Raw genomic sequence first — 22,170 nt, forward strand, 5'->3', positions numbered from 1 at the left:
AATATTTCTTTTTTTTTTTTTATAAAAAATATATATATATATATATATATATATATATATATATATATATATATATATATGATTTATATATATATATATATATATATATATATATATATATATATATATATATATATTTTATATATATATATATATATATATATATATATATATATATATATATATATGATTTATATATATAATTTATATATATATATATATATATATATATATATATATATATATATATATGACTTAGAAGAAGTTTGACTGTAATTTAACACCTTGAAATTGGGCCTGTGTCTCTTTAAAAACTCCTTCTGACCCTCTGCTTTCAGGAATTCATCGCAACATTTTTAATAACATTTTCATCAGCATTGCTCTGACAAGTGGCTCCTATCAGATGTTAAGTTTCACCAGATATTTGCTAATTTCTCCTGGCTAGTCTTAAGGAGCTCCGGGGGAGGGGAGGGTCCATGAAGCACTGCTCCAGCTTCATAAATGTGATAATTTATCTTTTTTGAGCCAATAGCAATAGACATGTGCATATACTCTGTATAAGAAATATTATATGGGCAATTGATTATGACTGTCTCAATGGGAAGGAGTCAAAATCTTACAGCATTGTTATTTGTTCTTCTATGAAAGGTCCACCGCAGCACAGGGAGACTCTGAAGGAGCTCTGGTTCAGTTGTTGCTCTTGTTTGACTCATGACTAAAATACCTGATACAATTTATAAGATACTGACTTAACACATCATGTTAATATCAGAATAAAGAAACTCTTTCCTTGTGCACAGGTGGCCTATGAGCAGGAAGACTACTACCACTCGGTGCAGTGGTTGGAGGAGTCGGTACGTCTCTTCAGGGGAGCCGCGGGAGAGTGGAGTCCTGAGAACGAAGGGACCTTAGAGGACGCTCTGGATCACCTGGCCTTCTCCCACTTTAAGGTAGGAGAGCAGAGAATACACACGTTGGTCCCATGTTTGACTGCTATAAATCCCTCTGTTTGATTCAGACAGGAAATGTCTCGTATGCCTTGAGTTTGTCTCATGAGTTACTGCATCATGGTGAGTCCACACCTCCATTTCACATGCAAGACAATAAGAACAGTGCCTGCACCTTTTTTGTTTTCAATATTTTGCTGTTTTAAAACCTTAATTCTTTGTGATAGACCGACACAAAGTATTGCGTAATTATAAAGTGGAAGGAAAATCCATGATCTCATTTTTAAGTTTGCCACAAGTTACAGCTAAACCCCAAATTATCTGTGGCTTTAGATTTATTGTCATTCACATAAGAAATTTGCTCCCGGTAGAAACAGCAAAAGCAGAAAATCTTACCAAGTATTTTTGTCTAGTTTCTGGTGCAAATATCTTATTGCAACTGAAATAAGGCAAAACTAATGTACAGCATGTTTTAAGTCAATTATTCTTGAATATTGATAAAAAGTACTAACTCCACTGACAGATTATTTCACTTATAACAAGAGAAAATTGAAAATTTGCAGAAACTGATTATTGTTTTTGCAAACTATGTATCTTTGACAATCTACGGGAGATTTCAAGACGAATGAATGATTTGTAATAATACTGTATCCAGCCTCGGTGACTCTTTGCACGCGTTTTGTTTTCTCAGATCCAATGAATGGACGGGTGTTGCAGAATATTGAGAAATATGAGAAGCTGCTGGGTTCTGCAGGTCCAACCGGGGAACGCAGCTTAAGAAGACCCGGCTCCTCCTCCTTAACGACACGGGACACTTATGAGAGACTGTGCCTGACTCAGGGCTCCCAGGTATTCATCAGCATAGGACTCTTCACGTAGTGTCCCAAAGTGACATATGGCTCATCCTGCAGACAGATGTCAATGTGTACATTGTCTGCTCTTGCATTATTTTGAACCAGTAAAATAAGGAAAGTGGATTCAAATAAACAGTGTGGGATAGCTTGCTGATGCAGGATTAGCTTGTATTATATGTGTGTATATACATATATACACACATATAATACATGTGAGTATAGATGTATACTCAAATGTACATCTATATAAATTTCTGTGACCGTCAACCTTTTAGGTGAATGTATGCAGCAAATTTTGATCCTTGTTCGATCTCATTAACGGACTTCATGATGCCTGTTTTCCCTCTTGCAGCCGATGCACTTTGAAAACCCCGGACTGTTCTGTGACCTCTTTACCAACAACCACAGCCCTGCACTGCTGCTGCAGCCTGTGAGGCGAGAGGTCCTGAGCCTGCAGCCTCATGTGGAGCTTTACCATGACTTCATCACAGACGCCGAGGCGGATGACATCAAGAGGCTCGCCCAGCCTGGCGTAGGTGATCGTCGCTTGAGCATACCCAGGTTTAGGGTTTCCAGCGTAAACGTCTGACTTTTATTTGCTTTCATTCCCAAATGTTTGTCTGTCTGGGTTAGTCTCGTGATTCTGAAGCAGAATTTAAGATAGTTTTGGGTTTTTTTTAGTTTGAATTAGCAAAGAGAAGAACTAGTAACATTTTGACCTACATTTATCTTTCAAAAGGTGGGTTTTATGTAAGATCAACTTTTTTGAGCATTATGTAATGCTATAATGTTATTCTATAATCAAAAATATACTCTGAATGTTGCTTTTGATTTTTTTGTGTGTGTTTGGGGAACCCTGGAGTCTCCCGTGGCAACCATTCGGGGTGCAGAACACCTCTCCCACACTCCTTCCCCTCTCAGCTCCCCCAGACTAGCAGCAGCAGCAATTAGCAAACACCTGATGGAACTAAATGCCTGCTGAGTTTATTATAGGAACTGTTTTCAGTGCAGTGCTCCTAAGAACGGTTGTAAATGGCATAATGAGGATTATTGTTATGATGATATGCTGGAGGCGGACTGTTGGAAGAGGACAGGTTTCTTAAAGACACAGAAGCCCAACTTCAAGACATCAAATTACACAGTCCAGCTTCTTTAAAGTCATGTTTGACATCTACAGCATTATTATAACAACAACTCAGGGTAACACAGTTATTTTATTGTGCTATATAATGGCACCATGTGCCTGGAAAGTACATAATGCTGTCCTTAACATACCCAATGTGAAGAAAATTGTGTTTATTTTCATGCTTGTTTGTTTTTTAATTTCTTCTACCTCCTCATGCTGTCTGTTTTATTGCTTTGTCGTCATATTCCATCATTTTGGCCCCTTACATTAATGTGACCCTCCTGAGGAATAAGCTCAAAGTTATTATTTTTATTCCAGCCCTTTTTAATTTCCTCCTGGCCATTTAACCGGATACTGTAGCTGTGTTTCTTTTTCATGAAATCAAATCACCAGTTCAGCATCTCAGTCAGATTAGAAATGCTCTTCCGCTTTTCAAGATGGTACACTGCGATCCATTCTCAGCTTCCTTCAAAGGCAAATCTCATGCTACTTCCTGAAGCAATAATCCCCCCCCCCCCTTTTTTTTTTTTAAGCCAAATTCCTCCAGCAGAGCAAACAATCTCCCTGAGCTTTGCCAGGAAAACACTGTGAGCCTCATGCGAAGATGACATTTAACAGAAACCTTTCTCCTGACTCTCAGCCTGCTGACTCATGTGCTTCAGGAACTGTTTGATGGATTAACTAGGATGATGCCTCTTTAGTCTCTTTGTGGTTTATCTGAGAGCTTTCCATCCGCTGGTCAGATGGAAAGCTCGGTTTCCATGTCATCGCTACGTCAGCTTGTGGGCTAATTGGAAGCAGGCCTGTGGTACTGAGCTGGACGGCTCTTTACTTCCCCGGAGTCGTTTTTCGACAGGTTTCTCAGTTTAGAGGTTTTCGGCATATTTCACCAGTTTTCACGAAAGGAGACCGTCCGCTTCAGTGTCCAAACAGTTTAAACTGCAATTTGTTTCTGTTGTTGATTTGAATATCAGGTTGCTTGTTCTTCAAAGTGGGGCCGTTTTATATTTCTGTTGGAGATTGGTAAACATAAATTCAGCAGAAGGCAAAGTGATTGCCAACTGCTTTTAGTGGCTTAGAGAAGTGGAGAGTCAGTCCAAAACTATGTGCAGTGACACAGTTTGCGGTTCACTTCAACAGCTTGAGCAATAAAAAAAAAATAAAAAAATACAAGCCCAAATAAAGCTGCTCATATTTTATTTTCTGCCCTTTCATAAGTTGAAGAGATCCGTGGTGGCAGCTGGAGAAAAGCAAGAAACAGCAGATTATCGAATCAGCAAGAGGTAAAAAAAATAAATAAATAAAAAGTTTTAAAACTATTTTTCCTGCTGCTGGTGTGCATCTGAACATCCGGAGGCATAACGAACTGATTGGGTATATTTGATCTCTAGTGCGTGGCTGAAAGGCTCGGAGAGCTCCACCGTTGGGAGGTTGGACCAAAGGATTTCCGTGGTAACGGGTTTGAACGTGATGCACCCGTATGCCGAGTTCCTTCAGGTGGTGAATTATGGGATTGGTGGACACTATGAACCTCATTTTGACCACGCCACAGTAAGTCGACAAAGTTGCGGTTAAGTTTATGTTCATTCCCTTTAACCTTTTCTGCATTTTTCCACATTTCGAGCATTCCACATTTTGTATTTATTTGGGACTTTATTTGGGAGAGCAACACAAAGTGATGCATGAATTTGAAGAGTGAATTGAAGGGTGAATGGACTTCAAAGTCTTTTACCAATTAAAGTTTGAAAAGTGTAACATTCGTTTCTATTCATGCCCTTTTTCTCTTATCGCTCTCAACACCATGGTTACACCTCTAACTCTGTGGCTGTTTGTCTGTAGCAGTCTGCCTCATTGAGAGTCAACATCTTTGCTAATTCTTCGTCAAACTGATCGTGCTCAGTCAGATCGCATGGGGAGTTTTCATGAGTAGACAGATTTTCAGTTGGATTTACATCTGTACATTGACTAGGCCATTGAAGCACTTTTATCTAAGCTGTTCTAATGTAAGCCTGGCTGTATATTTAGGATCACTGTCCTGCTGGAAAGTGAACCACAACTTCATGACAACACATGAAAAAGTTGAAGGGCAAATGTCACGTTTGCAAGGTGCCACGTGTGTTGGTTAAATGTTGACAGAGTTTCCATGTCGTTTTAAAACCAGTCACCCACCAGTCCTGTTTTCAAGCTGAGAACTGGGAACCGCATGGCGACCTTTATGATCTACGTAAGTCAAATCTACGCTTTTAGCTTGAGGTTGCTGGTCAGATTCCTGTAGTTTTACTGTGGGCTCATCCGGCAGTTGCCCTGGAGTAAGCTTTTTATCTGATGCTGCTGTTCCAGCTACTTTAGAACTGTTCTCAGTGATTTCCTTTTTACATTGGAATAAACTGATCGTAAAACGTGATAGCTGTGAGAAATAATGATCCCTAAATCATTTCGACTGGCAAATATCACTTGCATTTATTGCAACAAAGCATAAACACAAGACGCTGCTCTAAAGGAATGTTGTTTTCCACAGCTCAGCTCAGTGGAAGCTGGCGGTTCCACGGCCTTCATATATGCCAACTTCAGTGCTCCAGTTGTGGAGGTAAAATACTTCGGTTATCATCAAGATGTTTCTCCTAATTCAGCCTTGACTTTTTGATGTCAAGGCTGAATTACATTCATATGCTTCTAATCCAGCTGTGTGAAAACTATAAATGGAGAGGTTTTCTTACCAACAGCTCTGTGTCCAAGTCGAGGTTTTCTTTTCTGGTTGCCAGGAAACTATTTTATGTAACTCCATTAAGTCACACAATCATTCATATTCTTGGCAGGTTTGGGTTTAAAGTAATCTTTTAATGTTACCAACATGTTTTCTCTTAGTGGAAACGATGTGAACGTTTCATAGTGTTTACTTTACGTCTTGTAATTGGAATCTTAAAAAAATAAAGAATCACACATACAGATGTGCTGCTGGAAACTCCAGTTACAAATTATGAGAACGTGTTTGACCTCTCAGAAAACTGGATAAATTCAAGTAATTTGGTATTAATTAGAATTAATTTAGCAATTGCTGTAAATGAAATAGTGTCTCCCGTTAAAATGAATGAGGTTTTTTATTTGGTTGAAAATAAATTTTGGACTGGGCTACATCTTTTTGGGAGAAACAAAACCATCTGACAAAGGACGTGTCAAAATGTGACGGCGTATTAGGGCCATCATAATTTTGAGATTAATTTAATACATTTTATTAAAAAAACTTGAAATTTTCTGAGTTCCAAAAGTTGAAAATGACACGATCAGGCACTGAACAGAGAATACAAAAACAGGTGTTTATTAGGAAATAAACTTGCTCTTAGTCAGACAGGCCAGGGTCAGAACCAGGGGATCCAAATCGGGGTCAGGCGGTTCCTGATCTCAGGGTCAGACAGACAGGGGGTCAAAGCCGGGAGGTCCTAATCCAGTGGAGAGGGTCAGGATCGCGGACAGGAGAGGCAACTAGGCAGAAGGAAGAGACAGGTTAGTTACTGTGCATTTAGCTCACATTTCTACAGCAGGCCTGAAGGTGTTACCGCTGAGGGTTTCGCAACAATCTGATACTGTGCAGGGGGAAGATCCGTCCTTATATGGCAGCAGCTGGGGATCAGGGTGATGATGATCAGGTGTGAGTGGTCACTGCTCAGCAGCAGCTGTGACAGAAAACTTTTGAAAATCTTTGAGATTAATTTCAAATTTTTTGCGATCTTTTAACTTTTCTAACTCAGAAATTAACGTCGTTGGTTTTTTCTTGTTTTGTTTTTTTCATTTCTGAGTTTAATCTCAAAATTTATGAGTGTTTTTCGAGCTATGTTTTTTCCTTTGAAGCTCAGCAGTTTCCATGTTTTTTCTAAAAAATTTCAGCGATTAATCTCAAAACATTTGGCAGAAATTTACTCCTCCTTTTCTTTCACCTGGGTCTAATACGCCGTCATATAAAGCCGACTGTCCATCAGCTCATATCCACTAATGGGTAGTTCTGCCTTTCAGTCTAATTTGGATATTCAAATTAAATTAGTGTTGGTAGGAAACCAAAATATGCCTTAGCCCATGAGGGGCCCACATTTTACTAAATCTGTCCCTGATCAAAATAAAAATAATCCATAAGCAGCATGTTTGGCATATATTAAAATCTGTTCTCTTTGGTATTTCTCAGAAAGCTGCTATCTTCTGGTGGAACCTCCGCAGAAATGGTCAGGGAGACGAAGACACTCTGCATGCTGGCTGCCCGGTGCTCATTGGTGACAAGTGGGGTAAGACTTGATGTTCCCGCTCGAGACTTTTGGTAAAAGCCAAGAAAATGCCGTCTGCTTCTCGAAACATTAATCTAATCTCCTCACTTAGGAGAGCTAGAGCCCATCTGTGTTTCATTTTGAGTTTGAGTATAGCGATATTACAGCCTGCAGTTCAGACTCTGAGGGCTCATCTTGGAAAGTGAACATCTGCTGCCGGTTGGCTCAGACAAGCAAAATCTGTTTCGCAGGCTATTTAAACCGACCTAAGGATAATAATAATAATGATGATAATAATTGGGAAGCAGCTGCAAAAGAAGTCGCGGAGTAGGTCAACAACAACTTGCACTGCAAAAACAGGTGGGAATGCTTGTTGGAAACGTGTTTGGAGAGGCTGAAAAAGAGACGCATTGGTCAACGCTGTTTGCTTATTTTTGTTTGACAGCAGTTCCAATATGTCTCTGTGCCACAGTGGCCAACAAATGGATCCACGAGTCTGGCCAAGAGTTTGAGCGTCGCTGCAGCCTGAATCCTGAGGAGTGAGAGGGAGTACGAGCCTTTACTACTGCCAGGCACGTTGGCAAGGAAAGACGAGGCAGCAGCCAGAGAAAGAGCATGTGTGCGTGTGTGTACAGATGAGAGAGATATCGGAGGAGCCTGCCTGCGTCTTTGATTGGAGCCCAGGGCCCCAGGGAGCCTGGACACTCCTGCTGTGGATGTGGAGGTGAAGGTGGAGCAAAATCTGCCCATGGAGACCAACTGTTTCCATCAGTCACTTCATGCTATAGTGGAGGAGTGTTTACATTTCTTGCATTTCGCAAGAATGCTGGAAGACGTACACTATCTGCGTTGGACGTAAATTATCAAATGAAACGTGTCCTAAATTTGGTAATCATTGACAATGTGAAGCTCAGACTGCATTAAACATCTCATTCTATCATGCCTGATGGAAGAGTGTCGTCACTGTCACTGTTTCTGACTCAGACCGATGAAGATGCAGTCTAATGAAACAAATAAACTATTAAATCAGCCTCTTTCTATGCCTCGTACTTATATCCCTGTTAGTCTGACCATTTTTAAATCCCTCTGAACAAACACAGCTGACCTTGTGTGCATATTTCTCTGATATGTGACAAAATACTTCTCAAGCCACCTGAAAACAGGTTGAGGCTGGTTCATAGAGAGTATTAAAATCTCAAATCCATCGAACCCTTCTGCATGGAAATGTTGTGGGGAAAGTCCTGCCGCTTGACTGGCAGAGATCTTAACTTCATACTTTTTCATTCCCACAGAGACATAAATTTTCTTTCCAGCTGAGGCAGTCTTTCCAGCCACAGACAGACACACAGAAAATATATGAAGAGAGCGTGTAACAGATCTCTATTGCACATTCCTGTGCACACACTGAGCAATATTTTCCCATGGAGCTGTTAAAGAGAGGAAGGTTGTTCTGTATTGTTTCACTGGAGGCCCTATTAAAAAGCTTGAATGTACAACAAAAATGATCCTTGGACTTTGACGGCATTGTTTAAAAACTCACATTTTGGAGCTTATATTATTTATAAGTGGTAATCATGTGGTTTACATACACTATGGGCTTTTATTAAGATTAGAAATTATGCTGTTAGGATGTTTGATCTGCAATCGAATAAACCAGAAAGTTTGGAAAACTCCTAAGTCACTGTTGTGACATTATTTTTAATATCACATATTTATGTGATATTTATTTTTTCCCTCTCCCTACACACACAGTGCACCTCTCACTGTTACCACAGCAAACATGCAGAGTGACTATCAGCGGCTGTTCAAACTACCTAAAACACGCGAGAAGATTTTTGGTATTCTGCAACAAACTGTCAAAAACAAATACTGGAGAAAAATAGATGCTTAAAGTGATCCGCCAAAAAATTTGAATCTGCAATTCATTTCGTTGTCAACCTCATTAAATTTCCTCATGTGAGTGGGTTTAAATCATTCATGTCATAACGGTCTTTCTGCATCTCCTCCGTTTTTATAGAAATAATGTAACAGATCAGTGCTTCCCTCTGCTGGTGGTGCCCACAAGATGGAGTCTTTGTGATGCCTCATGTTTTATATATATAAACAACAGTATTGGGAACTTAATTAATTCAATTATTAGTAACCTAAATTAAGAACTGTTTGACAGTAAGATGTAATTTACTGTAATTTATATGTATCTAAGCTACATAGTGCAACATTTTGCATGCGTATTAAATCAGCTAACACATTTATCATTTTGATAAGGGGGTCGGATGAAATTTTGGTATACTGAAGTGTTTTCCGTGATGTACATGATATTACATTTATAATCTAAGACATTTGGGAAAATATACTTCTCTTGCTCTTAATTTAAATATCTTGTGAACCTAAAAATATGTTTGTCTTTGCTTCCTGAAAGGGGCTCTGTTCATAAGAGCCCCTAAAAAGAACTTGGGAGGGTGGAGTAGCTAATTGAAAAAAGGGGCAATCGATGTAATAATTTTTAATTATCATCCTTGTAACCTTGATGTCGCAGTGAAAGAAACAACCAAGTAAAAAAAAAAACAAACAAAAAAAACAGAAAAAGAAGGAAGGAAAGGAAAAGAGGAAGAAAGACACAGACTCTATTTCCCAGAATGCATCAGTAAGGCATTCTGGGTAGCGGAAGTGTCTTGTTGCTCGGAGACAGTTTTCCGCGCTTGTTCGGTTTGTGTGTACTTGTGTGTGCGCGCGGCTAGTTTAGCTCCAGTTACTGATTATTAGTTCACCGAAGAGCGATAATAAACATGTCAGCGAAGGGTTCAGGCTCTGTTTCGGAGAGACTGCCAGTTACGGTCTGTTTTTACTGAACTGAGGAATGAAGAGTAAGAAACACAAGTCTGCCAAAGCTGCAAGCAACAAAAAGAAAGGTAAATGTAACGTAGCTAAATGCTAATGTTATGCTACTTATGGGTAGCTCGTCCAACCAACTGTCACTTTCGTAAGAACATATACAAACGCTTTGAAATTTTTCACATATAAATTATGTAATTTCTCATTCTGCACCGTACTGACATTTTTGATTCAATAAAATGACTCACAACAATATTTAATATGTTATAACTCGGTATTTTATCCTTTACTGCCAGAGATGGTATTTACTCAGTTACATCTACTTCAGTAACTTTTTGGGGGGAAATGTACTTTTATGATAACGTACTTTTTACTTGAATAATATTATTAGTAAGAGTCAGTACTTTTACTGAGTCACATTTCTAAATACTGTGAATTACTTGAATAAATGAAATGAATACAAATACAGCAGATAGAGATACACACTGTTAAAGTAAGACCTCTTGTTTCTACACAAGCTTTTTTCTGTCTCAGATCTATTGAACATGTTTCTTTCAGTTAGGCCTGCATGACGCGCAGCAAAGACCAGCTTGGACTGCAATAAATTTTAGCTAACTTTTTAAGTAACTGTGTGTTGTGTCTCCGGCTTGGTGTAACCTGACATAACTCTGTCAGTCCCCAGCGATGTGTCTCCCTCAACAAGCCTACCCCCTCTTGTTGAGGGCCAGCTGAGGTGCTTCCTGTGTGTGACAGTGAGCAGGGTCTTATGGACAGTCCACAAGCCTCCGTCTCCAACGTTCATCAGGCTGCGCTGGTGGGGCGAGTCGTCCAATGGCACGCACTTCTTTCCAAGAGATGCATCCCAGGTGGCTCAGAGGACCATCAAGAGCACAGCTCGCTACGCGATCCGCTGCGGCCCAAAGCAGTTCACCTCATACCTTACAGGTGAATATTTTCTCTCCAGGTCCTCTAGCTTCCTCCCGCACTCCAAAACATGACTGTTAGGTTCATCGTTCTGCGTGCACAGTCATTTTCTGTGTCTCTGGTAGTCTGTCCAGTGTGTACCCTGATTCTCGCCCAATTACTGCAAGTGCTAGAAATAAGTGCCAGCTCCCAGAATAAGTGTTTATTATTACTTTTTTTAAAGGCTTTATTGGCTCTAGTGGCCCAGGATAATCGTGTTTAGATGATGAATGGATGGATATCGGTCAGGTTTTTGTCTTTACAAATCAATAGCTATTTTTTCTAAACAGATATGGGCTCTTTGGTGCTGGAGGTTCTGACTAAGCCGAATCATTTACCAGTCGCTCGGGCTCAAGTTGCTGGGATCTCCCGTCTGTCTCTGTCGCAGCCTATTAGTGGATTTTACACTCTAGTGTCGCCAACCTCAGAAAAGCTGGGAGAAGTCCAGGTGAGCAGACTGATCAATTTAAAACTTTGTGTGCAATAACAAACTTTACTGGATGATAAATTGTCCTAGTAATTATTGCAATATTGTTGTTTTGAGACAATTTTCAAGTAATATAATGATCATGGCATAATGATGCAAGTTCTCCCTCAAAAAGACTAACAAACTTTATTTTTGTACAGAACACTCAACACTGGAACTGGAAGATATTTTAAATATCCGAAATAAAAAACAGCAACCAAAAACAACAATAAAAAAAGAAACCAAAACACACACAACTAAAACCACAAATAAAATGGATTATGATGTTTCTGTAAACAAAATTGCCCTTCAAAAAATATTAGTCCTTAACATGGAAATTATCAAGCTCATTTTAATTTATCATGCAAGCAATTAATTGTTCAGTTGCCTTTTACAGGCTTAAGTGTAACTGAAATATTCTGTAATACTAAAATATGTTGTTTTTCATCTCCAATCTTGACTTCTTAGGTCTCTCTGAATCTGGAGCCTCTGACTGAAGCCTACAACAGCAGCAGCTCGGCCCCCGCCACAGACACCAGCATCGATAAGCTGCAGGTACCCAAACTGACGGCCCTCCCGCCGCCAGTTCTCGTCACCGCTGGAGGTGGGAAAGAATCCGGCGGGAGCAGTGGTGGAAACACACCAAGGTTTGGGAGAGTTACTGAACAAATACCTGTACAAAAACTCCCCCTTGCTTTTCTCCTCTGTTAATCTCTTGTGTTCCTTGCTTTGTTAATTTTAGAGGAAAAGACCACTTGTATTTTCAAAATGTCCAGAAGGATAAGACGACGCTGGAGAATCAGGTTCCTACGTGCAGTAAACTTCAAAACAGTGAAATTGTTGGGAATCCCTCGACAGCAGAGACGAGAAATAATGACATCATCTCAGGTCAGCAGCAACATCATTAACTGCGTTCCCATTCCAAATGAGCACAAATCTTTGTCGATATTCTGCTAATTTGAAAAAAACACAACATTGCAATGGCAACATTTCCATTAAATAAGAAATTAAATTAAAATAACATGTGAAAAAGCTTGTTCACTCGATGTCATTAAAAATCATGGCAGCGACAGATGTAAACAGTTACATGAGATGCATTCATAATTTAGCCATTTAGCTCATCATCTATCAGCCATCAGAGGAGACGTTGGTGTCTTACTCAGGTGTTGGAGCGACAAGCTGCTTATACTTGGGAACGGCCATTTTAAGGAAATTGTAGTCTGACCTTTTACAGTAGAGCTATGGATTCAACACATTTAAATGACACATTTGTATGAACTGTGTGATGCTGTGAGAGCTCTGGAGCCAGCTGCACATTGTACTAAAAAAACAAAAACAAAACAAAAACAAGCCATCATCCCACTACTACTTCCTGTTATCTTCTTAGTCGTTTTCATAAATAGTAACATTCAGCTGTTTATTACGTGACTCATGTGACCCATAAAAAGTGTTTCCATTGCAGTTTTGTGAAATACAACTATTTAGCTATGGTCAAAAAACCACCTCATTCTAGCTCAAAAACCTTTTTCAAAAAACTTGAGTTTTTTCTAAACTGACATGTTTTCATCGGGCGTATTTATTTTCATAATTTCAGTTTGCACAATTTTATGGTTAATAGAAACGCAGCTAGTCAATCACTAATGTGCAAAAGCAAAAATGTCCAGTCATGACTGTTAACCTTTTTCTGGTTGCAGTCATTTTGGAGCGGGGAAACAAGCTCAGGAATGCAATGGTGGAGTCGGGTCTGAATTGTGACGTCGTCTCTTCTGTGCCTCTGAAGGACAATCCTCTACCTCTCCCTAAGGACAACATCCAAACACCTAGAGAGTCAGTGGCTTTTATTTTTTAAAGATTCCAGAAATGCACATGTTTTTTAATACCTACTACCCTTCTTTATGTTTGCAGCTTGTTCCCTTCTACATCACGTATGTTTCTTCAGGATATCCTGCATGCACACTCTGGGGATGGACCCTTCCCCTCAGACAGTGGCCTGGACTGTCTGCCAGACATGGACAAAAGAGCTGTGGATCTGCTGCTTGGCAGGTAGACTCACTGGATTTGTGCCACTTACATTTTTCACCTAGTGTTATCACTTTACAATCACAAATGGTAATGCATTTTATTGGGATTGAGTAGTTTTGTATTCACCGCAGTTTTAAATTAGTAATTTGTAGAACCACTTTTAAAGGGGTGGTTTTATATAATATCAACTTTTTTGTGCTTTACATTATGTTAAAATGTTATTGCTTCATCAAAAACATACTAGAGTGTTGATATGACTCTTTCATGCATGTTTGAGAAATCCTTTTGTCTTCATGGTAACCATTCAGCTGTACAAAACGTCCAGATGGACCAAGCACCGCTTTGGATACGCAGCTCATCCTCTGACCTGCAGTTTCCAATCTTCCCAGCTTCTATATTACAGAGCAACTCTCCCCTGTGACTCCCTCTCTCAGCTCCTCTAGACTAGCCAGCAGCAATTAGCAAGCACCTGATGCTACTGCGCATCTGCTAAGCTCATTATATGAGCCACTTCTCAGTGCAACGCTGGTAAAATCATTGTTAAAGGGTTAATAGAGGCGTGATGGTGTGATGACTTCCTGAAGGCGGAGTTTCAGAATGACCAGGAGTTTTTAAAGAGACACAGGCTGAATTTTAAGTTGTTAAATTACAAAGTCAAATTTGTTTTAAGCCATATTTGATAAAGGCATCATATTTATACTAACTGAAGGTAACATAGCTACTTGATTCTGCTATGAAATGTCACTATGTGCCTGGAAAATACAAAATACTGCCCCTTTAAGTACGAGTCAAGCTGGAAGTCTTAGAGTATGTATATAAACTTTGCAACAACCATTTTGTCAAAAACAATCAATATCTCAATATAATGGTTACTGGGAAAAAAAATTATCATTCATTTTTTTTGTGTTAAAATCAATACAAACAGACCAGTTCAGATTTTCCCAAATTGTTGCATTTTCTCCGCCTGCAATGGTGCAATGACAAACCTTTCCTCTCCCCCCTGAGCTGCTGGACGTTTTAAACTCTGTTAACATGACGATCACAGCCAGATAAATCTAGTCTATCACATAAAGTTCCAATAAAATGCAATGGAATAAAAAAAATTTAGGGGGTGTAAAAACTTTTGCAAACACTCAATGCAGAATTGTATTCAGGTGACATATGAATGATAATTTAAATGCAGATTATTTCTGTTTCCTATTCAAGCACCAGATTTTATTTTTTATTTTTATTGCTAAAAATGTTTGTAAACCTTGCCTCAGATATATTATAAAATCAGAATTAAAAAAAATTACATTTGTTGTGTTAATGTGACAAACCTTTTGCAAATATTGTGTTTTTTATTTCTTTATTTGACCTTTATTTATACAGGTTGTCTGATTGAGATCCAAAATCCCATTTACAATAGAGTCCTGTTTTTATAAAATAAAATTACAAATGAAGCAACAAAACAAGCAATTAAGAAATTTGACTTAATTAGATAAGCCAATAAAATATGAGCTAAAAAGAAGAGCCAGTTTCATAAGATTTCCCTTTTTGTCTTAGAATAAATTTGAATTGTTTCCAGCATTTTTTAATTTGTTTTCTGTTTCCCCCCAGCTCTGTGACATCTGAATTGCCTCTGTGGGACATCCAGGGGTCACCTCCTGAATCTTTCTCCGGCCACAGCAGTGTGTGTGGAGACAGCGAGCTCAACGATCCGCTTTACGATCAGAGCTTACTGGAAAATCTGTTTTACAAAACTCCTGTGAGTATTTACTCTTTATCTTTTAGTTTTAGCCATTTTTTTCAGGTGACAGCTTATTGAAGTTATTGTTTTCAAGCATTCAGACACTGCACCAGATTTCGCAGGGGACAACAGTCAAGGAGCAACAACATCCAATAAAACTCATCCAGAGAAACCGAGGCAGTCTGAACCTGGGATCAGCCAAAGGTAAGAGCCCCAAAAACAACATTTCATCTAAAAACAGCAAAGGCTGTTCTGACCCACATTTTGACTTTTTTCAGTCCAAATTTAGATGAACAGCAGTTTGCAGATCGTGGCGATGATCTCTACTCTTCATTCAGTGCAGAGCAGCTCAAGTTGCTGAGTCTCATCCGAATAGCAAGAGTTACCGTTGAGTCGCTCGCCGTTCCTGCAGGCAGCTCAGCCACCACAACCAAGAAGGCCATCAAAGGGAAACCTCCACGCCCATTGCCCAGCAAGAAATGGTAAAACAATTAGTAATGTTATTTTTAGCTAAAGCTCATCTTAGCATTTGTATCACTTGTATTTGAGAATCTCTGAATCTCTTCTCTTTTTTTATAGCACGTATTTTGTGGAGTATGTTTTTCCAATGACTTCAGCCTCGGGTCAGTTTGGGCGGAGTAAAGGTGGAGATGTAGACGTGACCAGAGCCGTTTCCAGTAAAATCGCTTTTGGAGGTAACTCTTCCTGTTATTTGTAACTGAGCCATTAGTCAGATTGATCTTGGTGAATTGGTTATTGAAGCAATCGATTAATCGTTAACTGGAGTATATAGAGACTTTAAAAATTTCTGAAAGAACAACACACTCGGAGCAATAATTAACCCAAAGCTGTACAAAAATATCTACATTTTTCTTTTAAAAAATAAACAATTAGTAAATATGCTCCACACAGAATTCATCTAGTGGTAGTTTTAGCTTCAATTTTAGGTTTGAATTTAGTAAAAAATGTCTTAATAAGAATCTTTTGGAGTCCAGTTATTAATTGGTTAATGCAGAAAATCAACGGATCTGCCCTACACTGTATTAATGTAAAATAAGGCAGAAAGTGCAGAGCTTTTAACATGTTGACTTTAAAAGTATTTTTTATCTGCAGATATATTCTTTGCTACAAATGATCAAGCTTTCACAAAGAAATGCTGTTATTGCAGTAAAATGTTTTATTCTCATTTGAAAAAAGATATTGATTAATTTGATTATTTGCATTTCAATGTTGTATAAAGAAAGGTTAAAAAAATCTACAGAATCTGCCATTTTTTGTATCCGAATAATCCATAATAATCATTACTAAAATATACGTTAGCTGCAGCCCTGCTTTGTAAAACTGTTCCTTATGGTGTTTGTTTCTGATGCAGCTTCTCTGTGTGTTTCTTTAAGCTGTGAAGTTCCACCAGCTCTCTGTGTTTCCTGTCCACTTCAACACGGCAGCGATCAAGCTGTGGTGGGAAAGCGAGCTTACTTTCAAGATTTACTCAAGAAAGAGTGACCAGAAAAAAGTAAGTTACTCAGACACCTTGATTACTACTTTAGTTAGCTTCTACAAACAATTTTATTTATAGAAAGCAAGCACATAACAGGCAGTGAGATGTACACATTAAGATAAATACTAATTCTAATTTTTCTATCCCATCTGACCACTCAGTTTACAGGTACGCAACAAGCCTCATTCACCCTTAAACATCCTAATCATTTACCCATTCGTACGTTATACAGATACTGGAAGACAGGAAATAAACTCTCAACCATCTGATAGCCATACAGATACTTTTCCCAGTTGTAAGCAAATGTATCAAAATGTTTTACAGAAGTTAAAAATAAAATGACAAGTGTACAAACAGCATGAGATCTAAGTGAAATAATAATAGAAAACCAATCAAAACCGTCAATTATAATGTAAAACTGATGAAACAGTCAAAATTTAAGGAGTAAATAGTTGATATGTGACTAAGTTTGGATTAAAGTAAAATTAATTATAAGAAATTCTGAGGATATCACTGTAGAGGATAGGACTAAGTGGAAGGAGAGAGAGAGAGCGAGAGATGGTGAATCGCCGTGGCAACCCCTGAAGAGAAAAACTGAAGCACGAGATTATTTAATAAAAATTTTAAAGCCCTTGAAAATGTATTTTAATCCTAACTATAATAATAACAACAAAAGTAAAATCTATATGTTTTTGGCTCTAAGAAGCTGATTAATTTTTAGGCTGATTTGTAGAGTTTCTTTAAATGTATGATCAGTAACCTTCTGCTGGTGGTGTACAAATTTTAAACATAAATGCATTTTTAATTTTTTTCCCCATTTTTTAAATTTTTGCTACTTTATTAATTTAATATACCTTTTTATAATAAGGTTAATTAAAGCAGCTCAAGATATTGATCATTTGCCTGTGTAACAGGTGCTAAAAATGTTTTCTCTCTGCTTTTGCAGCCTGTTTTTATTGGTAAGGCCGTTCACGCTCTGCGCAGTCTACTGCAGAGCCAGGAGCTGAGTCAGTCTGTTGTTTTGCCAGTTTGCGGCTCTGAGGGAACCAAAGAAACGCGGGACATTGGACCTCTCACAGTAATTTTTAGCTTTTTATTTTACTTGTTTATTTTTGTAAGCAACAAAGTTAAGGGGTTGTGACCTAGTTGCTATATATTTTGCAGGTTTCCATAGAACTAGGAACACACAGCAAAAGTTTCTCTAATGAAAAAACAGGGAACGTGGTTGCGAAAGACACGCTGCCTTTGAAAATCGCAGCCAACCCCGAAAGAGAACATGTTGGAAGATCTCAGCGTTCTGACATGGAGGCCTTATCGGCTCCAGGGATGGATCATCCCAGGCTGAATGTTTGGACTCTTCAGACACATACGAGGGAACCGTCGAATCCTCCCAGGATCCGAAGATCTCCGCTTAAATCTTCTCTGGCCGAAGAGGAGCCCCAAGTCCTTCTGCATGCTTTACTCATGGTTCCAGATGGGAAGAAGTTCAGCTGCGGGCCGCAGCAGGCTCCAAACGTCTTCTTGAACTGTAAGCTGTTCTGGTGCGATGAGACGGCCAGATCCACGGTCAGCTGGGGCCGGTCAAACCCCACCTTCAACTTTGTTCAGGTGGGTTCAAGAAACTCAGCCGTCTCCATCGGTCTGAATCACTTAATTTAATTTCACTGCCATTCTTGCTAAACGTGTCTGTTTGTTGCTAACCATCTTTTCTGATTTAATCTTTGAAGACTTAAATCACTAAGAAATCTGCTTTTCCTCGGTGAATATTTAGAAAGTCATGTGTTTTTCCACTGTATTTATAGTTTAAATAGCTTTTGCTGTCCTACTTCTCTATTTTTGTCCAAGCACTTTAAATAATTTTCTGTGAACATTTAGACATCACAACCTACTTTGTGGTTTTAATTTAATTGTGCATCAAATAATGTACAGAGGGATGTAAAGGTGCTCTCATTGTGATGTATGAGGAGAGAAGCGAGTAGATTTGCTGGGACACACATTTCAGTGAAAATGTAAAACAAAAAAACAGATTACAAAATAAACCAAATATGATTGTCTTTTTTGTTGTTGTTGTTTTTGTGTAAAAGGTAACACCAGTGGGATTAACAACAAAACTTTTAGAGCGTATGAAGGATAACATGATGGTGATTGAAGTATGGCAGAAAACTGGAAGCTCTGGGAACGATCGACTCTTCGGCCTCGTTAAACTACCTTTACATCAGTTCTACGTGTCATTTAGGTAAGACAACAAAAACAAGTCCATTTTTTTTTACAACTGTACAGGGAGTTATTAAGCAAAATTGTCTTTTTGAGCTTTATGTCATGCTATAATATTAACCCTCACAAAAACATACCTAGAATTTTGAGGTTCAGTGTGGAGTGGTTTTACTAAAAAAAAGTTTATTAGTCTTTGAGAGGGCGAACTTGCATTATTATTGCATTATCAATATAATGCTTGAAAATGATCTCAAAACAACAATATTATTTTTTATCTCAATAATTACTGGGAGAATTTATTGTCCAGCAAAATTTGTTATTATGACAGACCTACATCCATTCAAACTCGTTAGCAGTAAACAAGCTGAAAGTTACCTTATATACTTTCTCCTCTGAGGGGCGCTGTTGTGCAATTTAACACTTAATTGTGAGCTGTGTCACACATGCCATCAATATGATAACTTGCCAAAACTGACTGCAAACTGGGCAGCAGGAAATCCTTTTAATGGTATTCGATATTTCCCTTCCTTTTCGTACTTTCAGGGACCCAAAGATCACCCAGCTCCTTCTGCAGGCGCAGTACCCAGTTTTAGGGGTCGACTGCTATATGCCTGTCGTTGACGTGTTCTCAGGCTGCTGCAGGGGAAACCTCAGGGTTGTTCTGGCTATGGGTCGGGCAGAGCAGATCATCTCCCTCCAGCGCACCAGAGATGAGGAGTACGACTCGTCTCTTCACCTGGTGAGACCGGTTCACATGCTCGATCACCAGCCACACCCACAAACAAAGGTATGTGCTCAGCACTTCAAATATGTAATATAAGAGCTGTTACTCTGCTTTCACTTAAACATATTTGCTTACTGATGTGAATAATAGAATTGCTGATTACATCAGTGAAGAACTTTAAACAGACTCAGAGCCTCACCCTCTTCTTCTGCTTATGCTGCATAAAGGCACTTGTACAATTATGTCAATGCACAAATACTGAAATATTGTGACACCTTTGCTTGAATTACTTTTCCTAAATAACCTTTAACCCCAGCCTTTGTCTTTCAGGTGAATGCAGCACAAGTGAGGGTTATGAGGGAGCATGTGTTTGTTCTAAGAGTGGAGAAAGTCAGTGGGCTGACCCCTCTGCAGTCCACAGTGTGGGGAGAGGCTGACTGCTACGTTCAGTACAGTTTCCCCTCCCAGGAGTTCAGCACTGCCTCCAACGTTGATCTGAGCCTTGTAGAGAGCAGTAAGGCCGCCCTTAAATAAAAATAAAACTTTAAACCTAAGTCTGTCGCAATAAGCAGTTTAATGGATTAATTGTATGATAAACGATCATTTCCATTCTGATGATTAGTATTTTTTGAAGGGCAATTTTCCTCACAGAAGCATCATAATCCGTTTTATTTATGGTTTCGGTTGTTCGTGTTTTTATTAGAGATTGACCAATGAAGGTTTTTTTTTTGTTTGTTTGTTTTTTTTAAGGCCGTTACCGATTCTTTTTACACCAATCCAACTGATCCCGATATGTGCTGCCAATTTTTTTTTTCATCTGGAAGCCAGTATTGCTTTTTCATTGTTCATTTATATGATAAAAAAATCACACAATCATAACGAATGTTACACAAGTCTCAATTTATTAATGTAACATATTAAGAATTGGTGGCAAACAATATGGAACATTTGACACCACTGAGACAGAGGCAGGCTTTCAAAGTGCAGATGGAGCTAAACTAGACAGTTAAAAATACAATGAAAGTTGAAAACTTGCCCTTGTTGTTGTTGACATTTAGTCTTGTAACGTTACCAGCTGCTCTCTAGCATGGAGGGATCGGAAAAGCGTTTGGTCACGTTATCTCAAGGCATGGCTTCTGGATGCACTCATGGATCAGTGAATGCATACTCGTAACAGCCGACATTGGTATAAGAACAAAACACAAATATCATCCCAAAATATTGGTTGGGAGATGTATTGGTCAACCTCTAGTTTTTATTTCCGTTTTTTTAATTGGTTTTGTTTGTTCCGTTTTATTTTCGATACTTAGAATATCTTCCAGTGTTAAGTGTTCTTTGTAGAATTAAAGTTTATCTTTGAGAGGGCAAATTTGTAATTGTATGTATCAGTATATTAAGGTACTTAAAAATGGTCTCAAAACCATCAAGTTATTATCGCTTATTGTTATTATTAGCGATAACTACAACATTATCTCTTATTGCCATCATTTCTGGGACAGTTTATCGTCCAGTAAAATTTGTCAGTGCGACAGGCCTATTTAAACCCAACATGTTACCTTCCTCTTAGCCCTAATTCTTCCTCCACCAGATTTGAACCTGAAGCCGTATCGTACCATCACCACTCTTTGCGTCCCGGATCCGGTGTTTGGTCACACCGAGACTCACGTCCTTCTCGCTCCTGAAGGAGTTCCTGTCCAGCGACTGCTGCTCAGCTCGCTGTCGAGTCAAGGCCTGAGTAGTGGAGGAGGCGTCCACTTTGAAGTGTGGTGCAGGTAAGTGTCATATTAAAAGGGACATGTTATTCAAAATTCCCATTTTCCATGTTTTTGTACTTCCCTTTGGCTTTTGACTGCTACTAAAAATAGCCTAAGTGCTTAAAAAACACCTAGCTCTTTTTTGGCAATAAGTTAATGTTTTTTGGTGTCTGGAAATTTTTTTTTTTTTTTTTTTTCAAAAACTTCCGTTGCAATGTCACATATCAGTATGCATTGCCCTTCTCCTAACAATCCCAGCGACATGCTGCCTGTCACCTAGCAACCTCCAGGAGGTTTGGTCAGCTGGTTTTTACCGTTGTATGCACTGTGCAATGGCTGCTGGAAAACACAAGCGATTTGGGTAACACTTTATTTGAAGGGGTGTGCATAAGACTGACATGACACTGTCATAAACATAACATAACACGTGTCATGAACATAAAGAAGTCTTTAGGAATGTTTATGACAGTTGTCAGGAAGTGTCATTCGGTAAATAATGACACTTTTAATGCAAAGTTGCTCTAAAAGTTGCATTGAAAGTCCATTAAAAATGCCAACTTTGATTTAATTGTCATTATTTACAAAATCATGCAAAGTTGGCACTTTTAATGGACTTTTAATGCAACTCTGCATTAAAAGTGTCATTATTTACCAAGTGACACTTCATGACAACTGTCATAAACATTATGTTCATGACAGGTATTATGTCATGTTTATGACGGTGTCATGTCAGTCTTATGCACACCACTTCAAATAAAGTGTTACTGCGATTTGTTGTTGACTTGCTAGCC

At 38.7% G+C, this 22,170-nt stretch overlaps 2 protein-coding genes and 1 long non-coding RNA gene across 7 annotated transcripts in view; 2 read left to right on the forward strand and 1 right to left on the reverse strand.

Moving 5' to 3' along the window:
- Window positions 1–8,211, forward strand: part of p4ha3 (prolyl 4-hydroxylase, alpha polypeptide III) — a 16,991-nt gene extending 8,780 nt beyond the window's left edge. The window contains exons 4-14 of one of the 3 annotated variants that reach the window (XM_015041129.1): window positions 801–950; window positions 1,019–1,070; window positions 1,639–1,796; window positions 2,154–2,333; window positions 4,146–4,210; window positions 4,319–4,478; window positions 5,089–5,151; window positions 5,446–5,514; window positions 7,102–7,198; window positions 7,650–7,726; window positions 7,813–8,211. In XM_015041129.1, coding sequence (XP_014896615.1) covers window positions 801–950; window positions 1,019–1,070; window positions 1,639–1,796; window positions 2,154–2,333; window positions 4,146–4,210; window positions 4,319–4,478; window positions 5,089–5,151; window positions 5,446–5,514; window positions 7,102–7,198; window positions 7,650–7,720 — 1,065 coding nt within the window. In that variant the 3' untranslated portion in view covers window positions 7,721–7,726; window positions 7,813–8,211. Of the gene's footprint in view, window positions 1–800; window positions 951–1,018; window positions 1,071–1,638; window positions 1,797–2,153; window positions 2,338–4,145; window positions 4,211–4,318; window positions 4,479–5,088; window positions 5,157–5,445; window positions 5,515–7,101; window positions 7,199–7,649 lie in introns of those variants that run through there. The other 2 variants (XM_015041128.1, XM_015041130.1) reach the window with 2 other exon arrangements.
- Window positions 6,225–20,125, reverse strand: LOC106952792 (uncharacterized). The gene is made up of 3 exons (XR_001426054.1): window positions 20,115–20,125; window positions 18,280–18,285; window positions 6,225–6,598 (listed from the first exon to the last, which is right to left on the reverse strand). It is a non-coding gene; the product is annotated as an uncharacterized LOC106952792 (long non-coding RNA).
- c2cd3 (C2 domain containing 3 centriole elongation regulator) overlaps window positions 9,844–22,170 on the forward strand; it is a 25,563-nt gene continuing 13,236 nt past the window's right edge. For 2 of the 3 annotated variants that reach the window (XM_015041125.1, XM_015041126.1), the window contains exons 1-18: window positions 9,844–10,086; window positions 10,685–10,954; window positions 11,263–11,420; window positions 11,907–12,085; window positions 12,181–12,326; window positions 13,133–13,265; window positions 13,344–13,481; window positions 15,060–15,207; window positions 15,284–15,393; window positions 15,468–15,671; window positions 15,769–15,884; window positions 16,584–16,702; window positions 17,634–17,765; window positions 17,852–18,295; window positions 18,772–18,923; window positions 19,445–19,688; window positions 19,956–20,139; window positions 21,214–21,397. In XM_015041125.1, the coding sequence (XP_014896611.1) occupies window positions 10,035–10,086; window positions 10,685–10,954; window positions 11,263–11,420; window positions 11,907–12,085; window positions 12,181–12,326; window positions 13,133–13,265; window positions 13,344–13,481; window positions 15,060–15,207; window positions 15,284–15,393; window positions 15,468–15,671; window positions 15,769–15,884; window positions 16,584–16,702; window positions 17,634–17,765; window positions 17,852–18,295; window positions 18,772–18,923; window positions 19,445–19,688; window positions 19,956–20,139; window positions 21,214–21,397 (3,113 nt within the window). In that variant the 5' untranslated portion in view covers window positions 9,844–10,034. The remainder of the gene's footprint in view (window positions 10,087–10,684; window positions 10,955–11,262; window positions 11,421–11,906; window positions 12,086–12,180; window positions 12,327–13,132; window positions 13,266–13,343; window positions 13,482–15,059; window positions 15,208–15,283; window positions 15,394–15,467; window positions 15,672–15,768; window positions 15,885–16,583; window positions 16,703–17,633; window positions 17,766–17,851; window positions 18,296–18,771; window positions 18,924–19,444; window positions 19,689–19,955; window positions 20,140–21,213; window positions 21,398–22,170) is intronic. The other variant, XM_015041127.1, reaches the window with a different exon arrangement.

This window comes from Poecilia latipinna, unplaced genomic scaffold, assembly GCF_001443285.1.
Source record: "Poecilia latipinna isolate Pla-1442-1.1 unplaced genomic scaffold, P_latipinna-1.0 Scaffold539, whole genome shotgun sequence".
Classification (NCBI taxonomy): Eukaryota; Metazoa; Chordata; class Actinopteri; order Cyprinodontiformes; family Poeciliidae; genus Poecilia; species Poecilia latipinna.